The sequence below is a fragment of the Schistocerca serialis genome, chromosome 3 (assembly GCF_023864345.2).
Source record: "Schistocerca serialis cubense isolate TAMUIC-IGC-003099 chromosome 3, iqSchSeri2.2, whole genome shotgun sequence".
Lineage (NCBI taxonomy): Eukaryota > Metazoa > Arthropoda > Insecta > Orthoptera > Acrididae > Schistocerca > Schistocerca serialis.
In genome coordinates this window covers 322,890,172-322,914,513 of record NC_064640.1, presented here as the reverse complement: position 1 = coordinate 322,914,513, position 24,342 = coordinate 322,890,172, and the positions used below count along the sequence as shown (strand labels likewise).

At 44.5% G+C, this 24,342-nt stretch overlaps 1 protein-coding gene across 1 annotated transcript in view; it reads left to right on the top strand.

Moving 5' to 3' along the window:
- The window catches only part of LOC126470807 (uncharacterized), a 495,505-nt gene that overhangs the window by 382,206 nt on the left and 88,957 nt on the right, over positions 1–24,342 (top strand). The window contains exon 16 of the mRNA XM_050098819.1: positions 9,868–10,167. Coding sequence (XP_049954776.1) covers positions 9,868–10,167 — 300 coding nt within the window. The remainder of the gene's footprint in view (positions 1–9,867; positions 10,168–24,342) is intronic.

Here is a 24,342-nt window from a genome sequence, read left to right as displayed (position 1 = left end):
AATCTGCTTAGCAGACGGAGGCCATTGAGTACAAACATACTGCAAAAGAATCAGCAAAGACGCATCGGCGGCTGTCGCGGAAGCAATACGACGAAAATCCGCCGGAAAACCATTAGCGAAATCCCTATCTTGCGAATCAATGAACATGTAAGATAATTCGGAAGAATCAAACACTTCGTCAAGACCAGTAGGCAGATGAGACAGACTATCGGCATTGCCATGCTGGGCCGTAGGCAAAAACAAAATTTCGTAATTGTAGTTAGACAAAAATAAAGACCAACGTCGTAGTTTTTGTGCAGCACGGGCTGCAACGTCAAAGGCTTATGGTCGGTGACCAAATAGAACTTGCGACCTTACAACAAATCATGAAACTTGGCCACTCCATAGACAATAGCTAAAGCTTCATTCTAGATTTGAGAATAGTTTTGCTGGGCAGAATTGAGCAACTTAGGCGCAGAAGCGATAGGGTGATCGACAGAATTAATGCGGTGCAAGAGAACCACTTCGATGCCGTGAGAAGATGCATCGACAGCCAAATCAACTGGTTTGAAGGGATCGAAAGGAATCAAACAGCGATCACTCAACAACTCAGATTTGAGCTTGTGGAAAGCAGCGTCACATTCCAAAGACCAAACAAAAGGAACGTTCTTACACCTAAAGCGATGCAAAGGTGCTGCAATCTGCGCTGCATTGGGGATAAACCGAACATAATACGTAATTTTGCCCAACACAGACTGAAGTTCTTTCAAGTTCCTGGGTGCTGGCAAGTCTCTAATCGCACTGAGATGTGACGGCGAGGGGAGGATACCCTGTACATTAATCATATGTCCTAAATACTGAATCTCAGTTTGAAAAAAATTGCCCTTTTCTCTGTAACACTTGAGTCCTGCCTGCAAAAGTACAGTAAATAAGGCACGCAAATTCTGCAAATGTTCGTCAGGGGTGCGACCTGATATGGCAATATCGTCCAGATAATTGGAACAACCAGGGACAGCGGCACACAACTGCTGCATTAAGACTGAAAAATAGCAGGAGCCAAAGCACAACCGAACGGAAGGCGGCGACACTTGAACAATCCGAGGTGGGTGTTGATCACAAAATAGCGCTGTGACTGTTCGTCGAGCGGAATCTGAAAGTATGCGTCCAGCAAGTCAGTCATGGAAAAGAATTTTCTCGTACCAAGCTTATCAAAAATGCCTTCAGGACATGATAAGGGAAACGTAGCGACCACTGTCCGGGGATTTACTGTAGACTTAAAGTCAGCACAACTATGGAGATGACCGTTTGGTTTTTTCACACACACTATAGGCGAAGCCCAGTGTGAAGCAGAAACAGGTTCAATGACACCACTGTTTTTCAAATGCTTAAGTTTAGCAGCTACGGTGTCGTGCAGTGCGTGCGATACCAGGCGTGCGCGCTGGAAAATAGGCATGGCATTATCTTTAACTACAACATGCGCTGCTAAGTCTGTGGCACAACCAAGGCCATCAGATAAGAGTTCAGCAAAATCATCGCATCGTGCGGCAACACAGTCTGCATGGTCACTAGCGTTGATGTAAAATATACTGACCTGAATTGCGAGGCCAAAAAGTTCAAATGTGTCAATGCCAAAAATGTTCGTAGCATCACTAGAGCGGAGCACATGGAAAGATACTGTACGTGTCGTTGCACCATACATGGCTTGCAAACTACACACGCAGAGCACTGATTTTTCCTGTCCAGTAAATGCAGTCAGCGTGGAATGTGAACAACGAAGTGGGAACGAACCAAGACAGTCATACGTTGATCTGTTCAGTAAAGAAACTGATGTACCAGTGTCCAGCTGCATGCGAACAGATCGTCCACAAATGTTCACAGTCACAAAAAGTTTCCTCGCACCACGCTAAATGAGAGAGGAAGTGTCTAGCAAAACTTGTTTATTCACACGACGAGCTGTAGAAGCACGTGAAGCAGAAGGCTGTGAATAAATGACGTTAACGTCCATAGGCTGATGTGAATCATGATCACGGTGGTTTCCGTTGCGGCGACGCCCACGCGAGTCATGCGAACGGGAGACAGGTTGTGAATTAGAGTTTCTCTTACTACGCACAGCTTGCATATGTCCTTTCTTATTACAAAAATAACACTGTGCTTCACGGGATGGGCAACTGTCCCGTGAGTGGGCACGAAAACAGTTCGGACATGATTTCAGTTTCTTAGTGGGCGCCAGGCTTGAAACTTGTTTACTTGTGCACGAGCGGCGCAGCGTGGATCACTGTCCAGGTCCACTGAGCTGTCACGCCTCCGTCATTCGTTCTTCGGTCCGTCCCCAATGTTGTCGTGTGCCACTGCGCTGGAAACACTGTTTTTCAGATTGTTTAGAATGGCCTCAACTTTATCTGCTAGAACGCTGAAAGGCATCTCAGTGTTTACCACCAAAACTGTGCGAATGTAAAGAGGTAGCCTCTAAAGCCATAGTATGCGAATAGAATTCTCAGACAGCAAATCGTTTCCTTCCAGTGTCATAAGGCCCTTCAAAACTGCTTGGGGGACTTATCCCCTAATTTTCATCACCTATAATAACTTTTGAGCCCGAAACTCTGGCATCAATGCCAATAGTCGAATTATACAATCTTTTAATGCTACTCTTCTTCAGCATGCACAGTTTGAGTTCCGTTGAAGTGAGCAACTATGCAATGAAATCTGACCACGCTATCCCTGATGCCGTGCTGTTCAAAAATGCTTTCGGCTTGCATAAACCTCAATTCTGGTCTTGTCGGCCAGAATGGTGGCAATTTTACGTGGCTGATTCCCGCCTTCTTTGCTGTGTGAGGTACTCTGATTGACAGAGGTACTCTGATTCATCATTTGTCGGATTTCCTTCGGTTTGCTGCATGTTTTGTGTGCTCGACGGCGGATGCTCATATTTGTAGCCGTTGCTTGCAGCGGAGGTTGACGTCTTTGATCCTGCACTGCCGAACGTTCCGAATTAACGTCGAACTCACTTCACGGGGTTAGCACCATAGGATTTGTTTGTTTGGTTAGCTATGACTCTATACTGAGTGTTTCGAGACTGGTTAGCACATCTCACGTTTATTGCACTTTCAGTTATGTTTAACAACACGTGAGAAAAACAGAGTACTGTCCTTAGCAAAAACAACACAAAGAACTAGGAAAGATATCATACAGCGAATCAGATTTCACTGTTCACACTCGATTCGTCAACTGAAGAGGTCGCTATAATGCCGACATTAACACTGTTGTACAGGTATTTTCACTCTACCAAATACAAAGATGAGTGGGAGAAGAAATCAAATGAAGCGTAATTAGTCTGTAACAAGCCACCGAAGACCGCGGGTCTCTCATATCAAAATACTCATAATTCTCCGCTGTAGAACTGGGTGCTGTGTTGTCCTCACGTTTTGCATCGTCGTAACTGATATGAAAATCGTCTCCAATACGCTATCGAATTGCTTTTGCGTTACTGAGAGGGCTCAATGGGCACGACTCTAAAGCCAATGAATTGAAATTTAAAAAATACTCACAAAATATCCCTCAACAAGCTCCAATTTTGTTGATGGATTCCCGGTTCACCCAGTACACGCGGGGTTATATATTGAGTATTTTGAGTATTTTGGAACATTCTGTCAGTTGCCTATATTGGAAAGGATATAACAAACCCAGACTTTATTAGTCCTTATACTGTCAGTTATATATATATAGTTTAGAAAAAATGTTTCTCATATGGTTAAGATCATTTGTAACATTTAACACCACTTTCTGCTTTTAGAGGCATAATTTGAGATCAGGTTTTTTTTTCTGTATAGGTGCTGGTGGTTTCTGTTTCGTGCCAGCTAGGACAATTTCCGTCTTATACATCACAGTATTAGCCCCTGCAGATGATCTTAACAAATAAAGTGACACATTCTGAAATACAGTAACGTCTTTGCCATTTATATCAACACCACAAACCAATTGAAAGTTAACAGCAATTTGCAACACGAGGAAGAACGTGCTAAATTTAGATTCATTCTATAAACTAATTACCTATGTTACCTCAAATTGTTTAGTGTATTATACCACAAAACGATCTATAACCTCACTCAGGAGTTTATAGGAACGATAGATTAATCATAGGTATAGAGGATAAATTTTTATTATTACGGACCGTATTATTTTTAGCTCGTCGTTTATGAGTCATGTGCAAGAGGCCTCCATAAGTTTCTGACAAGAAATAACAACAATTTTAGGTAAATTTCGTATTATTCGAGGTATTTTTCGATAAATTTACAACAGATATTTAAACACAGTGTCCTGAAACACTTCGAAACAGTAGCTGCCCAACTGTATCGAGAGCAGCGGGGTTCTGTGTCATATCGTAATTTGCGTCATTCAATCTGACAGTCAGTTCGATTCTGATTGCAATCTGACTAATGTACACCACGCTCTTGACATACCCGCAGAGATAGCATCAAGGCTCGTTCAATCAGATGCACGTGCTAGCCACATAAAGGTTCTACTGATCTGTCCAATGTCCCCCAGAGCTGACAGCTGAGATCGCGCATCAGAATTGAAACTGTCTCTGGAACCGTTATGCTAGAATCGGAAGCTATTGCAGTTAGTAGTTTCTGCTGAGTTCATCTGTGCTTTAACTTTTCCAGTAGTTAAAATAGCATACACGACCGAAGTAGACTTCATCATTGAATAATACGTGTGTTCGTGTGTATAAAACAGAATCATTAGCTTTTTTAATGAAGGTAGGAGTACGTTATGCACCTGTACCACTTTCACAAAGTATAGGCTCCAACACCTCTCGATTTCGCACCTCCTATCGAAATGATGCAGTAGTTTCTTCTTTAAAAAGTTAATGATGCCACCTCCCGCGCACAGATGTTATTGATTTGCACATGAATCCTGCTTTGCTCTTATAAGTTATTTTAACTATCGGAAAGTTAAAGCATATGGGTTCAAAAGTGTGTAATGTTCTTACGTAACCTATTCCCATAGCAACAATACTGATTAGAGCTTCATTATTATAGCAACATATGGAGGTTTTCTGACAATACATAGTTCTCGTATTACAATTATACAGTTCAGGGTGACGATTCTCTTTTTCTGGAAGACATAGTCAAGTACAGTGAAGGTATATTTGTTCTAGGACACCGATTTTCACAGAAACAACTAGCGTCTCTTCTATTGCCCATCTCCCCACCATAGAACATAATTCATCTACATCTACATGATTACTCTGCAATTCACATTTAAGTGCTTGGCAGAGGGTTCATCGAACCACAATCATACTATCTCTCTACCATTCCACTCACGAACAGCGCGCGGGAAAAACGAACACCTAAACCTTTCTGTTCGAGCTCTGATTTCTCTTATTTTATTTTGATGATCATTCCTACCTATGTAGGTTGGGCTCAACAAAATATTTTCGCATTCGGAAGAGAAAGTTGGTGACTGAAATTTCGTAAATAGATCTCGCCGCGACGAAATGCGTCTTTGCTTTAGTGACTTCCATCCCAACTCGCGTATCGTATCTGCCACACTCTCTCCCCTATTACGTGATAATACAAAACGAGCTGCCCTTTCTTGCACCCTTTCGATGTCCTCCGTCTATCTCACCTGGTAACGGTCCCACACCGCACAGCAATATTCTAACAGAGGACGAACGAGTGTAGTGTAAGCTGTCTCTTTAGTGGACTTGTTGCATCTTCTAAGTGTCCTGCCAATGAAACACAACCTTTGGCTCGCCTTCCCCACAATATTATCTATGTTGTCTTTCCAACTGAAATTGTTCGTAATTTTAACACCCAGGTACTTAGTTGAATTGACAGCCTTGAGAATTGTACTATTTATCGATTAATCGAATTCCAACGGATTTCTTTTGGAACTCATGTGTATCACCTCGCACTTTTCGTTATTTAGCGTCAACTGCCACCTGCCACACCATACAGCAATCTTCTCTAAATCGCTTTGCAACTGATACTGGTCTTCGGATGACCTTACTACACGGTAAATTACAGCATCATCTGCGAACAACCTAAGAGAACTGCTCAGACTGTCACCCAGGTCATTTATATAGATCAGGAACAGCAGAGGTCCCAGGACGCTTCCCTGGTGAACAGCTGATATCACTTCAGTTTTACTCGATGATTTGCCGTCTATTACTACGAACTGCGACCTTCCTGACAGGAAATAACGAATCCAGTCGCACAACAGACGATACCCCATAGGCCCGCAGCTTGATTGGAAGTCGCTTGTGAGGAACAGTGTCAAAAGCTTTCCGGAAATCTAGAAATAAGGAATCAACTTGAGATCCACTGTCGATAGCGGCCATTGCTTTGTGCGAATAAAGAGCTAGCTGCCTTGCACAAGAACGATGTTTTCTGAAACCATGCTGATTACGTATCAATAGATCGTTCCCTTCGAGGTATAATGTTTGAATACAGTATATGCTCCAAAACCCTACTGCAAACCGACGTCAATGATATAGGTCTGTAGTTCGATGGATTACTCTTACTACCCTTCTTAAACACTGGTGCGACCTGCGCAATTTTCCAATCTGTAGGTACAGATCTATCGGTGAGCGAGCGGTTGTATATGATTGCTAAGTAGGGAGCTATTGTATCAGCGTAATCTGAAAGGAACCTAATTGGTATACAATCTAGACCTGAAGACTTGCCCGTATCAAGCGATTTGAGTTGCTTCGCAACCCCTAAGGTATCTACTTCTAAGAAACTCAAGCTAGCAGCTGTTCGTGTTTCAAATTCTGGAACATTCCATTCGTCTTCCCTGGTGAAGGAATTTCGGAAAACTGCGTTCAATAACTCCGCTTTAGCGGCACAGTCGTCGGTAACAGTACTATCGGCACTGCGCGGCGAAGGTATTGACTGCGTCTTGCCGCTTGTGTACTTTACATACGACCACAATTTCTTCGGATTTTCTACCAAATTTCGAGACAATGTTTCGTTGTGGAACCCATTAAAGGCATCTCGCATTGAAGTCCGTGCCAAATTTCGCGCGTCTGTAAATTTTAGCCAATTATTGCAGTGAGTTCAAAAATAGCAGTCCACACGGAACCCAGAACCTCTCATGTACCCAGTAACAGTAACAACACACAAGACACACTGAAAGCTTTAGAGCAGAAAAACAGCTAATTAAGTACTGACAATAGTGTGTTGCCATTCAAGATCAGTCCTCTTTAATAATGAAATGGCTCATAAATGACAGGTTAAAATGTCTGTGTTCCTTATTATGAACCAGCGAAATGTGGCGTAGTCTTTCTGAAAGTTTATCGTTGAAGTTTCGAAACACCTTCGTATACGAAAAGTACAGGAATCCGTAACTACAGAGCGAATATGAAGCAAAGTTATTGAGACGTGTACGATGAAAGTAAAACTACACAGATAACTGTGATTTCGATAAAGGGCAATTTTCATAGATAGCAATGTTTCCTAATTGAAGCTTCCATTTGACAGGAAATTGTTAATCAATACTTATTCTTCTGGCGTGTAGTTTCGTGCCTTATACATGGTCAATGTTCCTGGTAAGTTTCTCCAATTTAACTCTATCCTGTGCGTTACCGTCCTTCAATTATTTCTCGCTTCTGACCTCTCTAACACAGTCAGTCCACTTTTTCTTTGGTCTTTCTCTGTCCCTGGAACCTTCTCCAACCTCTACATCAGTCTTTTTCGACTATGCGTCTCTTCTCAGGGCATGTTCATACCGCTGGGCCCCTTTACTCTGAAGCTCCTTGGAACCTCAATAACTTTTAAGCCACTTTGCAGTCTCTGTGTTTTACAGTGCACTGTGCAATGTCCTTCAGACATACACGCAAGTCTGAAGGACATTGCATAGCACACTGTGAAACAGACGAACTGCAGAATAGTATTACATGCCTAAACACGCCATGACAATAATAAATAATTGAAATTTATTCCTGGAGTTCAGCGTAACTGTAATAGGTATAGATGTGCTACTTAATTTGACATATGAAAATCTCTGGCCGGCCGAAGTGGCCGTGCGGTTAAAGGCGCTGCAGTCTGGAACCGCAAGACCGCTACGGTCGCAGGTTCGAATCCTGCCTCGGGCATGGATGTTTGTGATGTCCTTAGGTTAGTTAGGTTTAACTAGTTCTAAGTTCTAGGGGACTAATGACCTCAGCAGTTGAGTCCCATAGTGCTCAGAGCCATTTGAACCATTTTTTTTTTTTAAATCTCTGCCAGACCAGGATTCTAACCCGTATTTCCCATTTATCGCGAGCGATTGCCTCATCACTTAGGCTATCCGAGAACGCTACCCGGACCGATTCAAACTTCCACATGTCACACGCCTACATATTCTTACAGATTATTAATTCATTTACACAGTCGCACATCTCGTGATTCCCGTGCTGGTCAAATCTATATATATATATATATATATATATATATATATATATATATATATATATATATATAAAGCGAAGAAGGGCCGGCAACGAAAATGACATCGAGAGTCTATGACTTGTCATTGTCTTGGTTCGAAAATCTGTATGGCAATCACGAGATGTGCGAGTGTGGGCAAATGAATTAATAATCTATGAGAGAATAAATAGATAGGTATGTGACTTATGGAAATTTGTGTCAGTCCAGGTAACGTGCTCGGATAGTCTAAGTGGTAAGGCGATTGCTCGCAATAAGCAGGAAATCCGTGTTAGGTTCCCGGCCAACCACAAATTTTCATATGTTACTAATAAACTGTGTAGCTGAAGTCTACTCGTATTCCCAACTGCGAATACATTTCTTCTTTTAAACTTCCAAGGATTTTTTCAATTCAGTTTACTGTTAATTCTGCTGACGTCGTACATCCATCTCAAGATCTTCGTCTCTTCTAAAAACAGCCTCCTGTACTGTTTTCTAGCAGTTGGCAATGTCTACACTCCGTGCAGCAAATCAGATATGACGAGTTTCTTATACAGTCTTCCTTTGGTTTTGACCTTCAGATTTCTGTCAACAATTTTAAAAATTCCTTTCCGTCTCCTGTATCCAGTTTACACCCTGGGATCTATCTTAGGACCCAGGTTTCCTTTACTTGCCACAGTTCACCTGAGGTACTTAAAGAAATCTATTCCCTTTGAAATCTCCCCGTTGATTAAGACTGTTCTACATTTCTCGCTCCCCACACACACCGACATCCGTTTTCACTTTACCCTCTGTTCTCCAATTCCCGTCTCCAGTCCTCCACATTATCTGGTTGCTAATGCTGCACCAAATGATATCATTTGCAAGCATCATGTTTCACAGGGCTTAGTATCTAATGCTCTATAGCAGAATATACATAATTAAATCAACTATGTGAGGACTGGTGGAAGATTCCTGATGCAAATCAGCTCTAACTGGTACCCATTCTGTCAAGTCTACATTGTTTTTTACCCTCGTTCTTGCTTTGTCATACGTGTCTTGTTTGAGGCGTACATACTTTCCAGGCACTACCTTCTTTATCATACCTCTCTAAATTTCCTGCGCTGACGCTGTCTAATGCTTAGTCTTGATAGATTAAGACCTCTGGTATTTCCTGGTTTCTTTCTCGATGTTTTTCTGTAAAACTTGCCGATTGCGAAGATCTTTGGTTCACCGAAGCTGATCTCCCTAAAACATTAAAACTGTGTAGCTGACCATGACTCCAACCCGGTCAGTTATTCCACTGTGATAACGCTTTACCTGCTCAGTCTTATGTATATGCCTCACTGCCCACCTTCTATAGTTGAACGTCGTCCCTGAAAGCCAAGCCTTGGTGCGGCAAGCAACTTTATTCTATCAGGACTGTAAATTTCTCATGTTACGAATCTGAACCTTTTCTAGCAGCAAGCAGGTCTAAAGTTTGGTTCTTTCTCCTTTACAGATTGCAGAGAGCATGGTGTTGGTGATCAGCAACCTCATGAATGTGAACGAAAGCGTCCTTCAAACGGCAGACGCTAATGGGACAGTGTCTCAGAGTATAGTGAAGCTCGTAGATAAGTACACCAGTTACGCACTTCTTGGTCAGCACGACAGGATTGCTATTACAACCGACAACATGATAGTCAATGTACTCGACGTGGGATTACAAACGACGAGCCAAATTCACAATGTCACATTCGTCTTCACATCGTCAGCTGCCGCCAGCCCAACATTATACAGTGACGCCAACGCCACCAGTTCTGTAAGTGTATAAATATGTTACATATTCTTCATGTCATATCAGCAAATTCTAATTGTCAACCACGATGGCTGCTTTGCTTCTAACACACTAATGGGAGAAGAATGGTTTGTTTTCTCCTTATTTACCTCAACTATAATTAAGAAAATTACACGCTGACAAATCATATTGGAAATTTTTCGCTGGCTTTGCGTTAGTATTGGGACAACTTGTGATCATTTCACTCTGCATTGTTGCCACATGTATCCAAGATAGCGGCGATGACGACATCCAAGATGGCTTCGTGTAGATTTGGCAACAGCGATTGACGTCATCTAATATGGCGGCCATGACGTCATTCAAGATGGCGGGAAGTTTGAATTTTGGCAGGAAAGTGCCATGCCCCCTACCCCAGAAAATCGGCGCGAAGTTCAAATTCAAACAGGATAATGAACCACATCGCGGTTATCTCTACTAAGCAAAGAAAATAGCGGGAAGAAAGGTCACTGGGGCTAAACTAAGTCACCCGACCGGCACATCATCCTACGAACTGGCGCCAAATTTGAATTTTGATGGGAAGATAGGTAAGCCAAGTTTGTCTTCTCTTTCTCTCACACATGTTTACAGAGGGATAAGCGGCGCGTGTATGGCCAGCAAGTGCGACTGATGACGTCACAGCCCCAGCCAGCACGTTCATACTCCTGCCACACAGTCTTCTACAAATATCCTAACCAAACTAACTGAACACATGTTACACCCACATCGCTCATCTGATGCATCAATTACGTAAGTAGTTAATTCCAATTCAATCATAATTATATTCAATAACTGAATGTACCATTTCTATATTCAATGATCAAATTGGAAGTTCCACATTTTGCCACTACGACCACAGTGTTCTTTCATGATGTAGCACCCCCCACCCCTAGAATGCTGCTCTCCTACTGGCAACTGCATTAGTCACGTGATTCAACTTCATAGAGCCAAGGACTTGGAATCAATTTTCGAGAATGCCACAATTATCGCCAATGCCACACCTCCCTGGACTTGGAATGAAATAGTTGAAGTCTCCACCACGATTTTCAACAGACCGCCACGTCCCCCTACCAGCCCATGTTGTCCGGCTAACGTGCACTAAGGTGCATAGTGCATTACGTAATACTAGATGGTGGAGCGAGATGGCGGGAAAAAGTTTGTCTCTATTATAGACATAAATTTTTATTTTTCAATCAATCTCTCCACCACGATATATAGACTCCAACTGACCTAGTACACGTTATTGCCAACAGAGGGTACTTTCATCCCTCCTGTGACCTAATCCAAGATGCTGGTCTGCAGGTATAAAATGGCGCAAGAATGACTCAGACTGCGGTGGGCTGCAGGGGAAACTAAGGAAGGAGTGCTCTCTATTTACTTTTGAACATTTTATTTAGGGATGGAGTATATTTATCATACTGATGCAAAACGCTCGCCATGTTGTGCTTCGGTTCACAGTACACAGTCTGCAGACGCAAACAACTCCTAATTTTCCCAAACAATTTCAGTACAGACCTGCAGACTGCTCCTAAGTAATACAGCACAGTTACTTGTAGACACGCTCAGTACTCGTAAACTGGCCAAATAGCGCATGGCGCAGCCCACAGGCCCGCTCACAAAAGAATTTAAACAACGTACGCAGACACCGCCCCCTCTCCACTAGAGCACATAGGAGGTAGCGGCAACCCTTGCAAAGTGACGCGACCGTCAGCTGTCAAACTACACACAGGTGCCTTCGGGTATGGGGTGGCAACATCCCTTTTCATGCTTGACACCAGAGAAATTCCTATCGCAATACGTGGTCACTTAGACGCCGATGATGGCGCGGTCGGATGGGAGCGAAAACTTATTTACAAAGCGAGGACACTCCAAGCTGAGCCGCATACACGTGTGGTCGACGCAGCCGACGTGAATGGGCGGGAGTGCAGACGCGAGCCGCCACCGGACGCAGGTGAAAGCGGCTTCTATTTTCGAGTACACATTTACTATTATATACCGACGTCACACAACTCCAAGGCGCAGACCCCATACGCGAGACAACTCAAGGTGGCACTTGTCTTTACCGCTGATGATAGGATAGAGCAGCCTGCTCTCCCCTAACGGAACATACAAGATGAGTACCCGCCCCAGCATCACTGACACCTTACTGCGAAACGTCTGCATGGCGACTCGCCATCTAAAATGTTCCCAATGTTATTCTTACATCACATAAAAAAAATGAGCCAAGTCGACCTCTCGGGAATTGTATTGTGTCCCAGAAATAGTTAACGCTAGCACGGAAATTCTTACCCTAACACAACCTGTGTACGAATATAACGCCGAATGCACTCTTCCCAGCGCTCCTAACATCATACCCTTCCTGCTTTCAACACACGCGGATCGTACGGCGGATAGCATAACACGTCACACATCGGTTTATTTTAAATAAGACAGTTACCATAAAGGCAAAGTGGAAGAGTTTTCCCGTGTTGGCGTAGCTCTCCAAACTACAGTCCGTAGGCGATTCACGAGCTCTACATTCATACTCGTCTCTCACACTGACGGAATAGCTCATGACTCTGCTTTCCATTTCGACTGATTCCTCATATTGCACTCATGTACACGATCGCTGTTTCGGCGCTATTCACCCCAGAAGTTACTGTCCATCTACCAAAACTTTTCCCCAACTGAAACAAGCAATATGAGTCAATAATTATGTGGTAACCAAAGCGCGGATGGAATGGAAAACACAACATCCATTTACTGTAATAATAAGCATCACAGTTGATAGCACGAACAATTTTCCAGTAACTTCAACACCAGCCAGTGATGTAACAGCATCTTCCCCCAATTTCAACATCATAGTTAAACCACTCCTTCTTCACGTTGCGGGTATCAGTGCAAATGTGGATAGATGACTGTGCAGTACATCCATTCAGTGTTAATTCTTGAACACATAAATCATCAAAGTATATGAGACAGCACTCCACAATTTCTATCACCTCGAGCATAGTGTTTAATTTTCGATGTATCTCTCTGCGTATGGGAGTCACAGAGCATTCTCACTGTCTTAGGGTAAAATTAGAGAGTGAAAGAGTCTCCTCACATTGTCATTGACAAACCATTAGCGAATTAACCTGGAACCGAGTAGAAGAAGACCGCTACACTCCACCTCTCGTGAATTAATGGGGCTTTACGAGTCCTCACCCATCTCGAGATGCATCCATGTCGAGGAGCTTAGCACTCCTTATCGATGTATAGTAACAGATTTGAAAGTGCCGTGATGTAATAGCAGAAACATAAGAAGAACAAGAAAGGGATGATTTTTATAGGCGATATTACGTAGTTATCGTGGTTAGTGTGGCTTACGTTGTGTAAAATTTGTATATATTGCAATGTAAAGTTAATATGGTTTATGTTATGACATGACTAGAGAAGCTATACACTTCCTGGGAGGTTGACTTGTCTTTTTTTTTTTTTTTTTCAAAGCCATGTGCTGTAACAACAGTTGTGTGACGTCGGTATATAACAGTAAATGTGTACTCGAAAATAGAAGCCGCTTTTACCTGCGTCCGGCGGCGGCTCGCGTCTGCACTCCCGCCCATTCACGTCAACCACACACGCGTGCGGCTCAGCTTGGAGTGTCCTCGCTATGTAAATAAGTCTTCGCTCCCATCGGATCGCATCATCATCGGCGTCTAGGTGACCACGTATTGCGACAGAAATTTCACTGGTGTCAAATATGAAAAGGGATGCTGCCGCCTCATGCCTGAAGGCACCTGTGTGTAATTTGACAGCTGACGGTCGTGTCACTTGGCAGGGGTTGCCGCTAACCTCCTGTGTGCTCTAGTGGAGAGGGGGCAGTGTCTGTGTACGTTGTTTGTATTATTTTGCGAGCGGGCCTGTGAGCTGCGCCATGCGCTATTTGGACAGTTTACGAGTACTGAGCGTGTCTACACGTAATTGTGCAGCATTATTTAGGAGCAGTCTTCAGGTCTGTACTGAAATTATTTGGGAAAATTAGGAGTTGTTTGTGTCTGCAGACTGTGTATTGTGTCCCAAACACAACACGGCGAGTGTTTTGAGTCAGTGTGATAAATGTCCTCCATCCCTAGATACCATGTTCAAAAGTAAATAGAGAGCACTCCCTCCTTACTCTCCCCTGCACCCCAGCGCAGTCTGAGTCATTTTCGCGCCATTTTACCCCTGCAGACCAGCATCCTGGATTAGGTCACAGGAGGGATGACAGTACCCTCTGTTGGCAACAATGTGTACTAGGTCAGTTGGAGTCTAGATCTCGTGGTGGAGAGATTGATTGCAAAATAAAAATTTATGTCCATAATAGAGTCATTTTCCCGCCATCTCGTCCCACCATCTTGGATTATGTAATGCACTATGCACGTTAGCCGGACAACATGGGCTGGTAGGGGGATGTGGCATTCTTTTGAGGATCGTGGTGCCGACTTTAACTATTTCATTCCAAGTCCAGGAGGGTGTGGCATTGGCGATAATTGCGGCATTCTCGAAAATTGATTCCAAGTCCTTGGTTCTATGAAGTTGAATCACGTGACTAATGCAGTAGCCAATAGGAGAGCAGGATTCTAGGGGTGGGGGGTGCTACATCATGAAAGAACACTGTGGTCGTAGTGGCAAAATGTGGAACTTCCAATTTGATCATTGAATATAGAAATGGTACATTCAGTTATTGAATATAATTATGATTGAATTGGAATTAAGTACTTACGTAATTGATGCATCAGATGAGTGATGTGGGTGCAACATGTGTTCAGTTAGTTTGGTTAGGATATTTGCAGAAGACTGTGTGGCAGGAGTATGAACGTGCCGACTGGGGGCTGTGACGTTATCAGTCGCGCGCTCGCTGGCCGCACATGTGCCATGTATCCCGCTATAAAAATGCTTTAAATGGTTCTGAGCACTATGGGACTTATCATCTGAGGTCATCAGTCCCCTAGACGTAGAACTACTTAAACCTAACTAACCTAAGGTCATCACACATATCCATGTCTGAGGCAGGATTCGAACCTGCGGTCGTAGCGGTGGCGCGGTTCCAGACTGAAGTGCCTAGAACCGCTCGGCCGCAGCGGCCGGCAGACTATAAACTTGTGAGAGAGAGAGCAGACGGTCTTGGATTACGTAATGGGATCGTGCAGTGGCTGTGTCCTAGAGCACATGGCGAACAAAATGTATGCAGCCATCTTGAATAACTGAACTTGCGTCAGGACCTGACGTCACGGTAGCATCCTCTGGCGGCGACGAAATGTACTAAGTCAGTTGGGCTCTGGACCCAGTGGCAAACACACATGCATGAAATTGTTTAAAAATAGGGACAAGTACTTTTTCCCACGAATCCTTAGGAGGAGGTCGGGTTAGTACAGGTGCCCTTTCTTTCGCGCCAGCAGCGAAACCCCAAGTGACCTATCTTCCCACCAAAATTCAAACTTGGCGCCAGCTCGTAAAATTGAAGTGGTGGTCGGATGACTTAGGTTAGCCCAAGTGACCTTTCTTCCGGCCATTTTCTTTGCTTAGTAGAGATAACCGAGGTATGGTGCATTATCCTGTTGGAATTTGAACTTTTTGTCGATTTTCTGGGGAGGCGGGAGTGGCCCTTTCCCGCCAAAATTCAAACTTCCCGCCATCTTGAATGATGTCATGGCCGCCATCTTCGATGACGTTATGCGCTGTTCCCAGGTCTACACGACGCCATCTTGGATGATGTGATCGCCTCGATCTTGGATACATGTGGCAACAATGCAGAGTGGAATGATATGCAGGTTGTCCTAGTACTTGCATTGGTTATGTTAGGGATACTACAGCGTGCTGAATTTTCACTTGGCAGTCACAGGAAATGTTAATGAAGAAAGCTGCTTACAGGTTTGTGAGAGAGAAAGACTTCTAAAGTTATCAAGAACCATAGCACATTACGAGCTTTGAAAATCAAAGCTCTGTTACTTACACTACAGAGGAAAAAAATCACAATTATAATAAAGTATCAAAATCGGAACTAGCTCTGTTTCTATGTACGTCAATGCATCATCCTTGGTGCTTTCTCAGTTTGGTATACAGGATGGAGCAAATAGAAGTGGCCCAAAGAACAGAGTATCGGGATACACAGCGGAGGATAGGAAATACGCTAATAACCTGACTATAGCAGGTGTTGAAAGTGATCATCATTCATTTCTTGGCACTTTTGTGCTCTGGTCAGCAAGTTGCTGAAGATGGGCCGATGCTCGATTTGCTACGATCTCATCCGAAATGTTCTACTGCAGTTCTGACGGATCAAGTGATCCGGGTGGCCAGCAAGGGCCGCGACCAGACTGCTGTCTGCTAACAACTCTGTCAGGCGTGAAGATTGTGTAATTGTGCTACAAGGATAAAAAAATAGCTCTGAGCACTATCGGACTTAACTGCTGATGTCATCAGTCCTGTAGACCTTAGAACTACTTAAACCTAACTAACCTAAGGACATCACACACATCCATGCCCGAGACAGGGTTCGAACATGCGACTGTAGCGGTCGCGCGGTTCCAGAATGTAGCGCCTAGAACCGCTCGGCCTCCACGCTACAAGGATCGGCATCCCGTATGGGCAGCTGCTCTATCCTGTTGGAAGTCCTCCTAATTAATGCTGCCATAAATGGTTTCAAAATTTTGGCCGTGTAACGTGTTTCTGATAAAAAGAAAATTGGACCAATAACACAGCTGCAGGCGCTGCACACCAAACCCCAACCTTCTGATCATTCGATGGTGTTTCGTGGATATTATGCGGTCTCTCAGCTGCCCAGAACCTGCGATTCTGTGAATTGACATAAGAACTCAGGTGATTCATCAGACATAAAGAACAGATCCATGTCCAAGCAATTCATTGTTAACTGAGTGAACAGCCACCCACAGATATGGAGGCACTGAGGAGTATCTATTGGTTTTAATGCATGAACAAGATGCACGTGCAGGTCCATGTGGAGTATTCGTCCGCATGATCGACGTGATATGCCGGTCTCTTGCGACAGGCGTCTAGTTGATTTCGTAGGACTCTGAAGAATTTTCTGGTGAACTGAAGCCATATTTTCTTGTGTGCGGGCATGTTTCGGAATGTTTTTTGACTTGTTAAAACAGATCCAGTCTGACGCCATTTTCGGACTAAGCGTTGCTTTGCACTCTTCGGTGGCAATTTGACATCGTTAAACCTCTCAGAAAACAACTGAGCACACCGTTTCCACGACTTTGTTGTCACATAACTAACCACAACGGACACCTGCTTCTCACCATCGTCCCCTTTGCAGTGCTCCACTCACACTCACGCTGCCCGCAGTACGCTCTGAACCGGTGTGGATCACCTGGCGGGCGCACGCGGGTCACGGGGTTTGGCTAGATGCAGTCATTCACGTCCAATCGGATCCACTCGTCCGGGCCATTTTTATTTGCCCCAACCGGTAGATATCTTACAAGATGTTAACCGCTAAAAGTTCTAAGAATATAAACGTCCTCGGTAACCAACCTTCAGTCCTAGCTACTCCTCGACCAGCTGTCTGCTGGTCAACACAGACCTTACCACAAATCTCGCGAGGTCGCCAGTTTGCTCCTTGTTCGCTTGTGCATTACACTGTCAGTGGCGCAGTGACAGAGCTCTCACAGCAGCGTCCAGTGTCAGAATCATCGAGACGACCCCTGCTTGTAAACTAACATTTCCTTTATCCGCAGAATTAACACTAGTAGCCACTTGTTGCGGGTAACTCCTTACGATCGCTTGCCTCAAAAACTGTCCTTTTCGAATCGATTTTACCATTTCCTGCTACATTAGAACACTGGTGCTCGCACACACAGGTAGCAACGTTCTTCGTAGTGCTTAAGGGTTTATGTATTTTGAGCAGAGTTGCGCTACGGTTAGTGGCGGTTGGTACACTACATACTACATACGTAACAAATGGTAGCACCACCGGAAGTATTGGTAGCATTGGTAGGGAAAGAAACATAAATGAATGTGTAAGAGAGAAACTGCTAGCCGATGACTTCTCTTCGGTTTCTCGATTGTTTTGCATAACATTCGAACCGCACACCATTCAGTGTTAGTCCATTGTGTATTTTATATCCTTACAAAGTAAAGATTGCATTTTATAAGTAACAAGCATTATTTGCTCTCATAACTTCTGCACCTTTATGTAACAAAAGTGCAAGGCAGTTTTCATGCACTATATGTACTCAATAGGGCGTTCTTCATCATGATCAAAGGCAAGAGTTTCCTCTAATTATTGATAAATGTGAAGATTAAAAACGTGTTTTACATAAGTTCGGCGAAGTATTGAAGCAATATCGAGGAAATTGCGTTTCCTATCGCTATACGATAAATCTGTACTGTTTTATTCATTCCTCTGTTTCATGTTACAAATGAACAGTTTTCGAACTAAACATTGACAGTCTCAATTTTTCTATAAATATTGTTTATTTTTAAGTAATATACAGGAAGACAACTAAGCAGAGCAAAAATGTTCGGTACGTTACACGGCCAATTATACACTCCTGGAAATTGAAATAAGAACACCGTGAATTCATTGTCCCAGGAAAGGGAAACTTTATTGACACATTCCTGGGGTCAGATACATCACATGATCACACTGACAGAACCACAGGCACATAGACACAGGCAACAGAGCATGCACAATGTCGGCACTAGTACAGTGTATATCCACCTTTCGCAGCAATGCAGGCTGCTGTTCTCCCATGGAGACGATCGTAGAGATGCTGGATGTAGTCCTGTGGAACGGCTTGCCATGCCATTTCCACCTGGCGCCTCAGTTGGACCAGCGTTCGTGCTGGACGTGCAGACCGCGTGAGACGACGCTTCATCCAGTCCCAAACATGCTCAATGGGGGACAGATCCGGAGATCTTGCTGGCCAGGGTAGTTGACTTACACCTTCTAGAGCACGTTGGGTGGCACGGGATACATGCGGACGTGCATTGTCCTGTTGGAACAGCAAGTTCCCTTGCCGGTCTAGGAATGGTAGAACGATGGGTTCGATGACGGTTTGGATGTACCGTGCACTATTCAGTGTCCCCTCGACGATCACCAGTGGTGTACGGCCAGTGTAGGAGATCGCTCCCCACACCATGATGCCAGGTGTTGGCCCTGTTTGCCTCGGTCGTATGCAGCCCTGATTGTGGCGCTCACCTGCACGGCGCCAAACACGCATACGACCATCATGGGCACCAAGGCACAAGCGACTCTCATCGCTGAAGACGACACGTCTCCATTCGTCCTTCCATTCACGCCTGTCGCGACACCACTGGAGGCGGGCTGCACGATGTTGGGGCGTGAGCGGAAGACGGCCTAACCGTGTGCGGGACCGTAGCCCAGCTTCATGGAGACGGTTGCGAATGGTCCTCGCCGATACCCCAGGAGCAACAGTGTCCCTAATTTGCTGGGAAGTGGCGGTTTGGTCCCCTACGGCACTGCGTAGGATCCTACGGTCTTGGCGTGCATCCGTGCGTCGCTGCGGTCCGGTCCCAGGTCGACGGGCACGTGCACCTTCCGCCGACCACTGGCGACAACATCGATGTACCGTGGAGACCTCACGCCCCACGTGTTGAGCAATTCGGCGGTACGTCCACCCGGCCTCCCGCATGCCCACTATACGCCCTCGCTCAAAGTCCGTCAACTGCACATACGGTTCACGTCCACGCTGTCGCGGCATGCTACCAGTGTTAAAGACTGCGATGGAGCTCCGCATGCCACGGCAAACTGGCTGACACTGACGGCGGCGGTGCACAAATGCTGCGCAGCTAGCGCCATTCGACGGCCAACACCGCGGTTCCTGGTGTGTCCGCTGTGCCGTGCGTGTGATCATTGCTTGTACAGCCCTCTCGCAGTGTCCGGAGCAAGTATGGTGGGTCTGACACACCGGTGTCAATGTGTTCTTTGTTTCCATTTCCAGGAGTGTATATCCTTACGCAGTTTTATACGGCTCATCGCTTTTGCTTTTTAGGGGACTCTAGTAACACACTGATCGCATACGTATAGAAAGTGTTAGTTATGAGGTAACATTCGGTAGGTATGTAACACACCTAACGTACAGGTAATACATGTACGACCTTAAATGAGCACAGCTGCTGGAATAGATACTGTAGTCTACGCTTATTTACAATAGTGTAAGGTAGCCTACAGTAGTTCTACAGCTCTGGTTTGGAGAGTATTCTATATCCTTGAATCTTCATGAAAGATTAAAACTATGTTCCGAATTGGGACTCAAACCCGAAACCTTTGTCTGTAGGGTGAAATTGTTTTACCGACTGAAATATCCAGGCACGATTTGTGGCTCGTACTCACAATTTTACTTCCGCCGTTACTTGTCTCCTACTTTCCAAACTTCAGAGAGGTTCTCGTGCACACCTTGTGGAACTAGCTTTGCCGGGTAAAGGATATTACGGAGTAATCAGTTGGACACAGTCTAGGGTCCAAAGCGTTTTCACTCTGAAGAGGAATGTGCGCTGATTTGAAGTTTCATCTGGATTCGAGTCCCGGCCCCGTCCGGCACGTAGTTTTAATTTTCCAGGATATTTCAAATCAGCACACACTTCACTGCAGAGTGAAGTTCACCTGAGGTCAGTTCGCTTCCCGATACACGTATCATCCTGTTCTTGGGGGCTTTTGACAGGATATCCTTTGCTGCAAGCTGTACTTAAAAGGTTGATGGCAATAAAGAATTGCTGGGGCATGGTTAGATACGAGTGACTAGAGTATGTCGTTCATATTGTACGATGGGGTATCTGGCAAGTAACAGGAAAGTAGAGCTGCCCACGGTTGATGAGCAAAGCAACAGCGAAACTCGCCTACAGTGATAGAACAGTCTAGTCACGCTAACCACGAACACTCTTCCTTGCAAATACTTCGCACTTCTTAGAGGCAGTGCTTCCGTATTTTCTCAAAGTTCTTTTATGTAGTTACTGTCCACAGGCTCCCAATTTTTGAGTCCGAAGTATGGTTCCTTACAAGGTAGCAGGAAGCTTTAACGTATAAGAAACACGTTCCAATGGAAATTAAATTGCATAGGAAAGCCCTTGCACGTTATAGAACACCGTCACTACACCTTTATGAATTTCTCTTGTTTGCTTCACGTGAAAACTCATTGATGATTAGTAAGACTCAATCACATGCGTTGTCCTAGTTTTTAATTCTTTGGTTATGCTGACTTCATTTACTCGGCAAAAACTCTTACCTACCAATGAAAGCGAACAACGATAAACGGCAAGGATATAATTATGAATATACCACAAGCAGTCACCATTTGCAATGTTGTTAATCTTATAACATTAATTGATTATGCCTTGGTGCCTGATAATCAACATTAGTGCATCGCAATGCATCGCTAATAAATTACCAACGCATTTTCCATAACGCTCATTACCAAGGGGAGGGGTGGGTGTGCACGGAAACACACGAACTACAAATAAGCAGCTTATAGACCTATGTGCATCACAATAACGACTAGCACAGTTTGTGTTTCTTTGATCTAAAAGCTCTTTCTAAATACTCTCTCGATCACGTTTGCTTGTCCCGCTGGTGAATACCAAGGAGTTGGTGAGCTCTATGACACAGAGCAAAATAATAAGACGCGCACGTAGTGCTTGGCAAACGTGTTTTACGTAACTTGAATTCCAAATGAAAGTCCGTGTGATAGGTAGAGTCCGATATCCAATATAATAACGGGGGCTGAGAGACAACGCTTGGACTAGACAAACTGAACTGAACTGACAGACAAGATTAGGCGCTTCGGCGTCCTTTGAGTCTGAGGCGCGGGTTGAGGAGGGCGTGCCTCGGAGCCGGCCGCAGATTGGCGGTGCGATCACATGGTCGCTGTCAACTTCATAGGTGGACTGGTACGGCGTCGTATCGGCACCACGGACCACATCTTTCCGCTGCATACAGTCACCTGTGTAACAGGGGCCAAAGTAAAGCTTAATTACAGGTGCAGTTCAGTAGGCACCCTGTGTCTCCGGTGGTGAACGGGGACAATGCGGTTTGTGTAGACTGTCAACATGTCTCGAGGGACAATTTCGAGCGTAGACCGGGCGCGCTATGTCACTTTATGGTGAGAATGCCTGTCAACACAATAAGGTGCACTCTGCATAGGTGTACACCACAACTACCGGCATTCAAACATTCAGCCGGCATCATGAAACACAAAGCATTGGACGTCTGCCTCAAAGTGGCAGCCGGACTACCAACATCACCATCTGACGACGAATACCTACTAATTATGGCTTATAAGTACCACGAAGATAATGCAACAGAACTACGCTGCAAGTGCACACACCGTCAATGCGTCCGTGACAGTATTACATGTTGTTTAGATAAAAGGAACCACCTTCTCATTAAAAACAGTTTCTTATACTGTTTAGTTCTGTCTTCTGATCAAAATCACCTCTTAACACTGTGGAGTTCTTTTCCATTATCAAAGTCACCTCAGAGTAGTCTAGAGTTCTATTCTGTTATCAAAAACGTCATAGCAATATCATAGATACTTTGGCTCTGAGCACTATGCGACTTAGCTTCTCAGGTCATCAGTCACATATAACTTAGAACTAATTAAACCTAACTAACCTAAGGACAACACACACAGCCATGCCCGAGGCAGGATTCGAACCTGCGACCGTAGCAGTCGCTCGGTTCCAGACTGTAGCGCCCAGAACCGCACGGCCACTCCGGCCGGCCATAGATGCTTTGTTGGTGTGTAGTCCTCCAGTGTCCTACATTACATAACCTTAGGTTTTTTTCGTTACTTATCAGTTCTCTGAAAAAATGTTGCAGTATATTCTTCACATATCTATCAGAGATCATGGTTTAGTGGAAAATGATTGGTTCAGTAATGACTGTTGCGCTAATTTCACACCATGCTCATATTTTCACATCACTGAGGGGCTCTTGATGTAGATGATGTTAATTTTCAGAATAGCGATATGGATTGTCCTGCAAGTTCACATACTCCAATAAATGGAGCCACGCTTCATCAGAAAAAGAGCATTTTCATCGTATCTGTGACGCAAAGACTGCAATACACAGTTGCAGCCCTGACACAGAGCACTGTCTGAACCAGTCAGTCGATGCGCTACCGTTACTTTGCAAGGTTTTGGTTTTAATTGGTACACAGCTGTGTAAGCAGATGCTTAGTAACAACCAAGTCAGAAGAGGTAAATTGCCGGAGATTTTCTCGAACTTTATTCCAATTCCGCTTCTAACTTGATTGTTCTCGGTTAAAGCCAATACGCCACCAACTAGAGTCCAAGGTATGTGTCGCATTCTGTGGGGCGATCGGAGCCTGCATCGCCAGATAAGCGCTTGCTTCGGACGTGAAACACCCTGTATTCCCCCACTTCAGTTTCCTACTACTACCGATGATGCTGTTGCATCGCTAATATACTAAACACTTACCAGTAGAATATAGGGCTTATGATTTCACCTACTACACGATGATCTGTACGCAGCTCATGGTCTCGCGGTAGCGTTCTCGCTTCCTGAGCACGGGGTCCCGGGCTCGAATCCCGTCGGGTTCAGGGATTTTCACCTGCCCCCAGATCACTGGCTGTCGTCTTCATCATCATCATTCATCGCTATTACGATCGGAGGAAGGCAACGGCAAACCACCTCGCTTAGGACCTTGGCTAGTACGGCGGTGCGCGTCTCCTGAATCGTTCCCCTACGCTCTGTCAAGGAGCGTGGGACTTCATTTACACCATGATATCGAATCCATTAGTACATTAAAATATCATAATTTTAATAGGAAGAAATATATCGCAATCAGCTACACGGTACAGTCACATTAATGTTCGACGTCAACTTTCAATTAACACTCACAGACAGCTTGCGGCAGCACTAGCAGCGAAGGGTATACAGAGTGTTTCCGTAAAAGCCTGCAAAAATTTTACAGGATACAGAGGATGCTCCACTGGACAATTCCAGGTAGGGAACATCGAGTCGGAGAAGCCAGCTTATGGAGATAATAGGAATAAAATCTCATTGCTGTGTAATATTTTTATTTACATTAGTGAACTGAAAATACCATCATTGACACAGTGAACGTACCATTTGTACTGTGTCTCACAAAACGTGCTGAAACTGACGGCGCCGGCCGGTTTGGTAGAGCGGTTCTAGGCGCTTCAGTCTGGAACCACGCG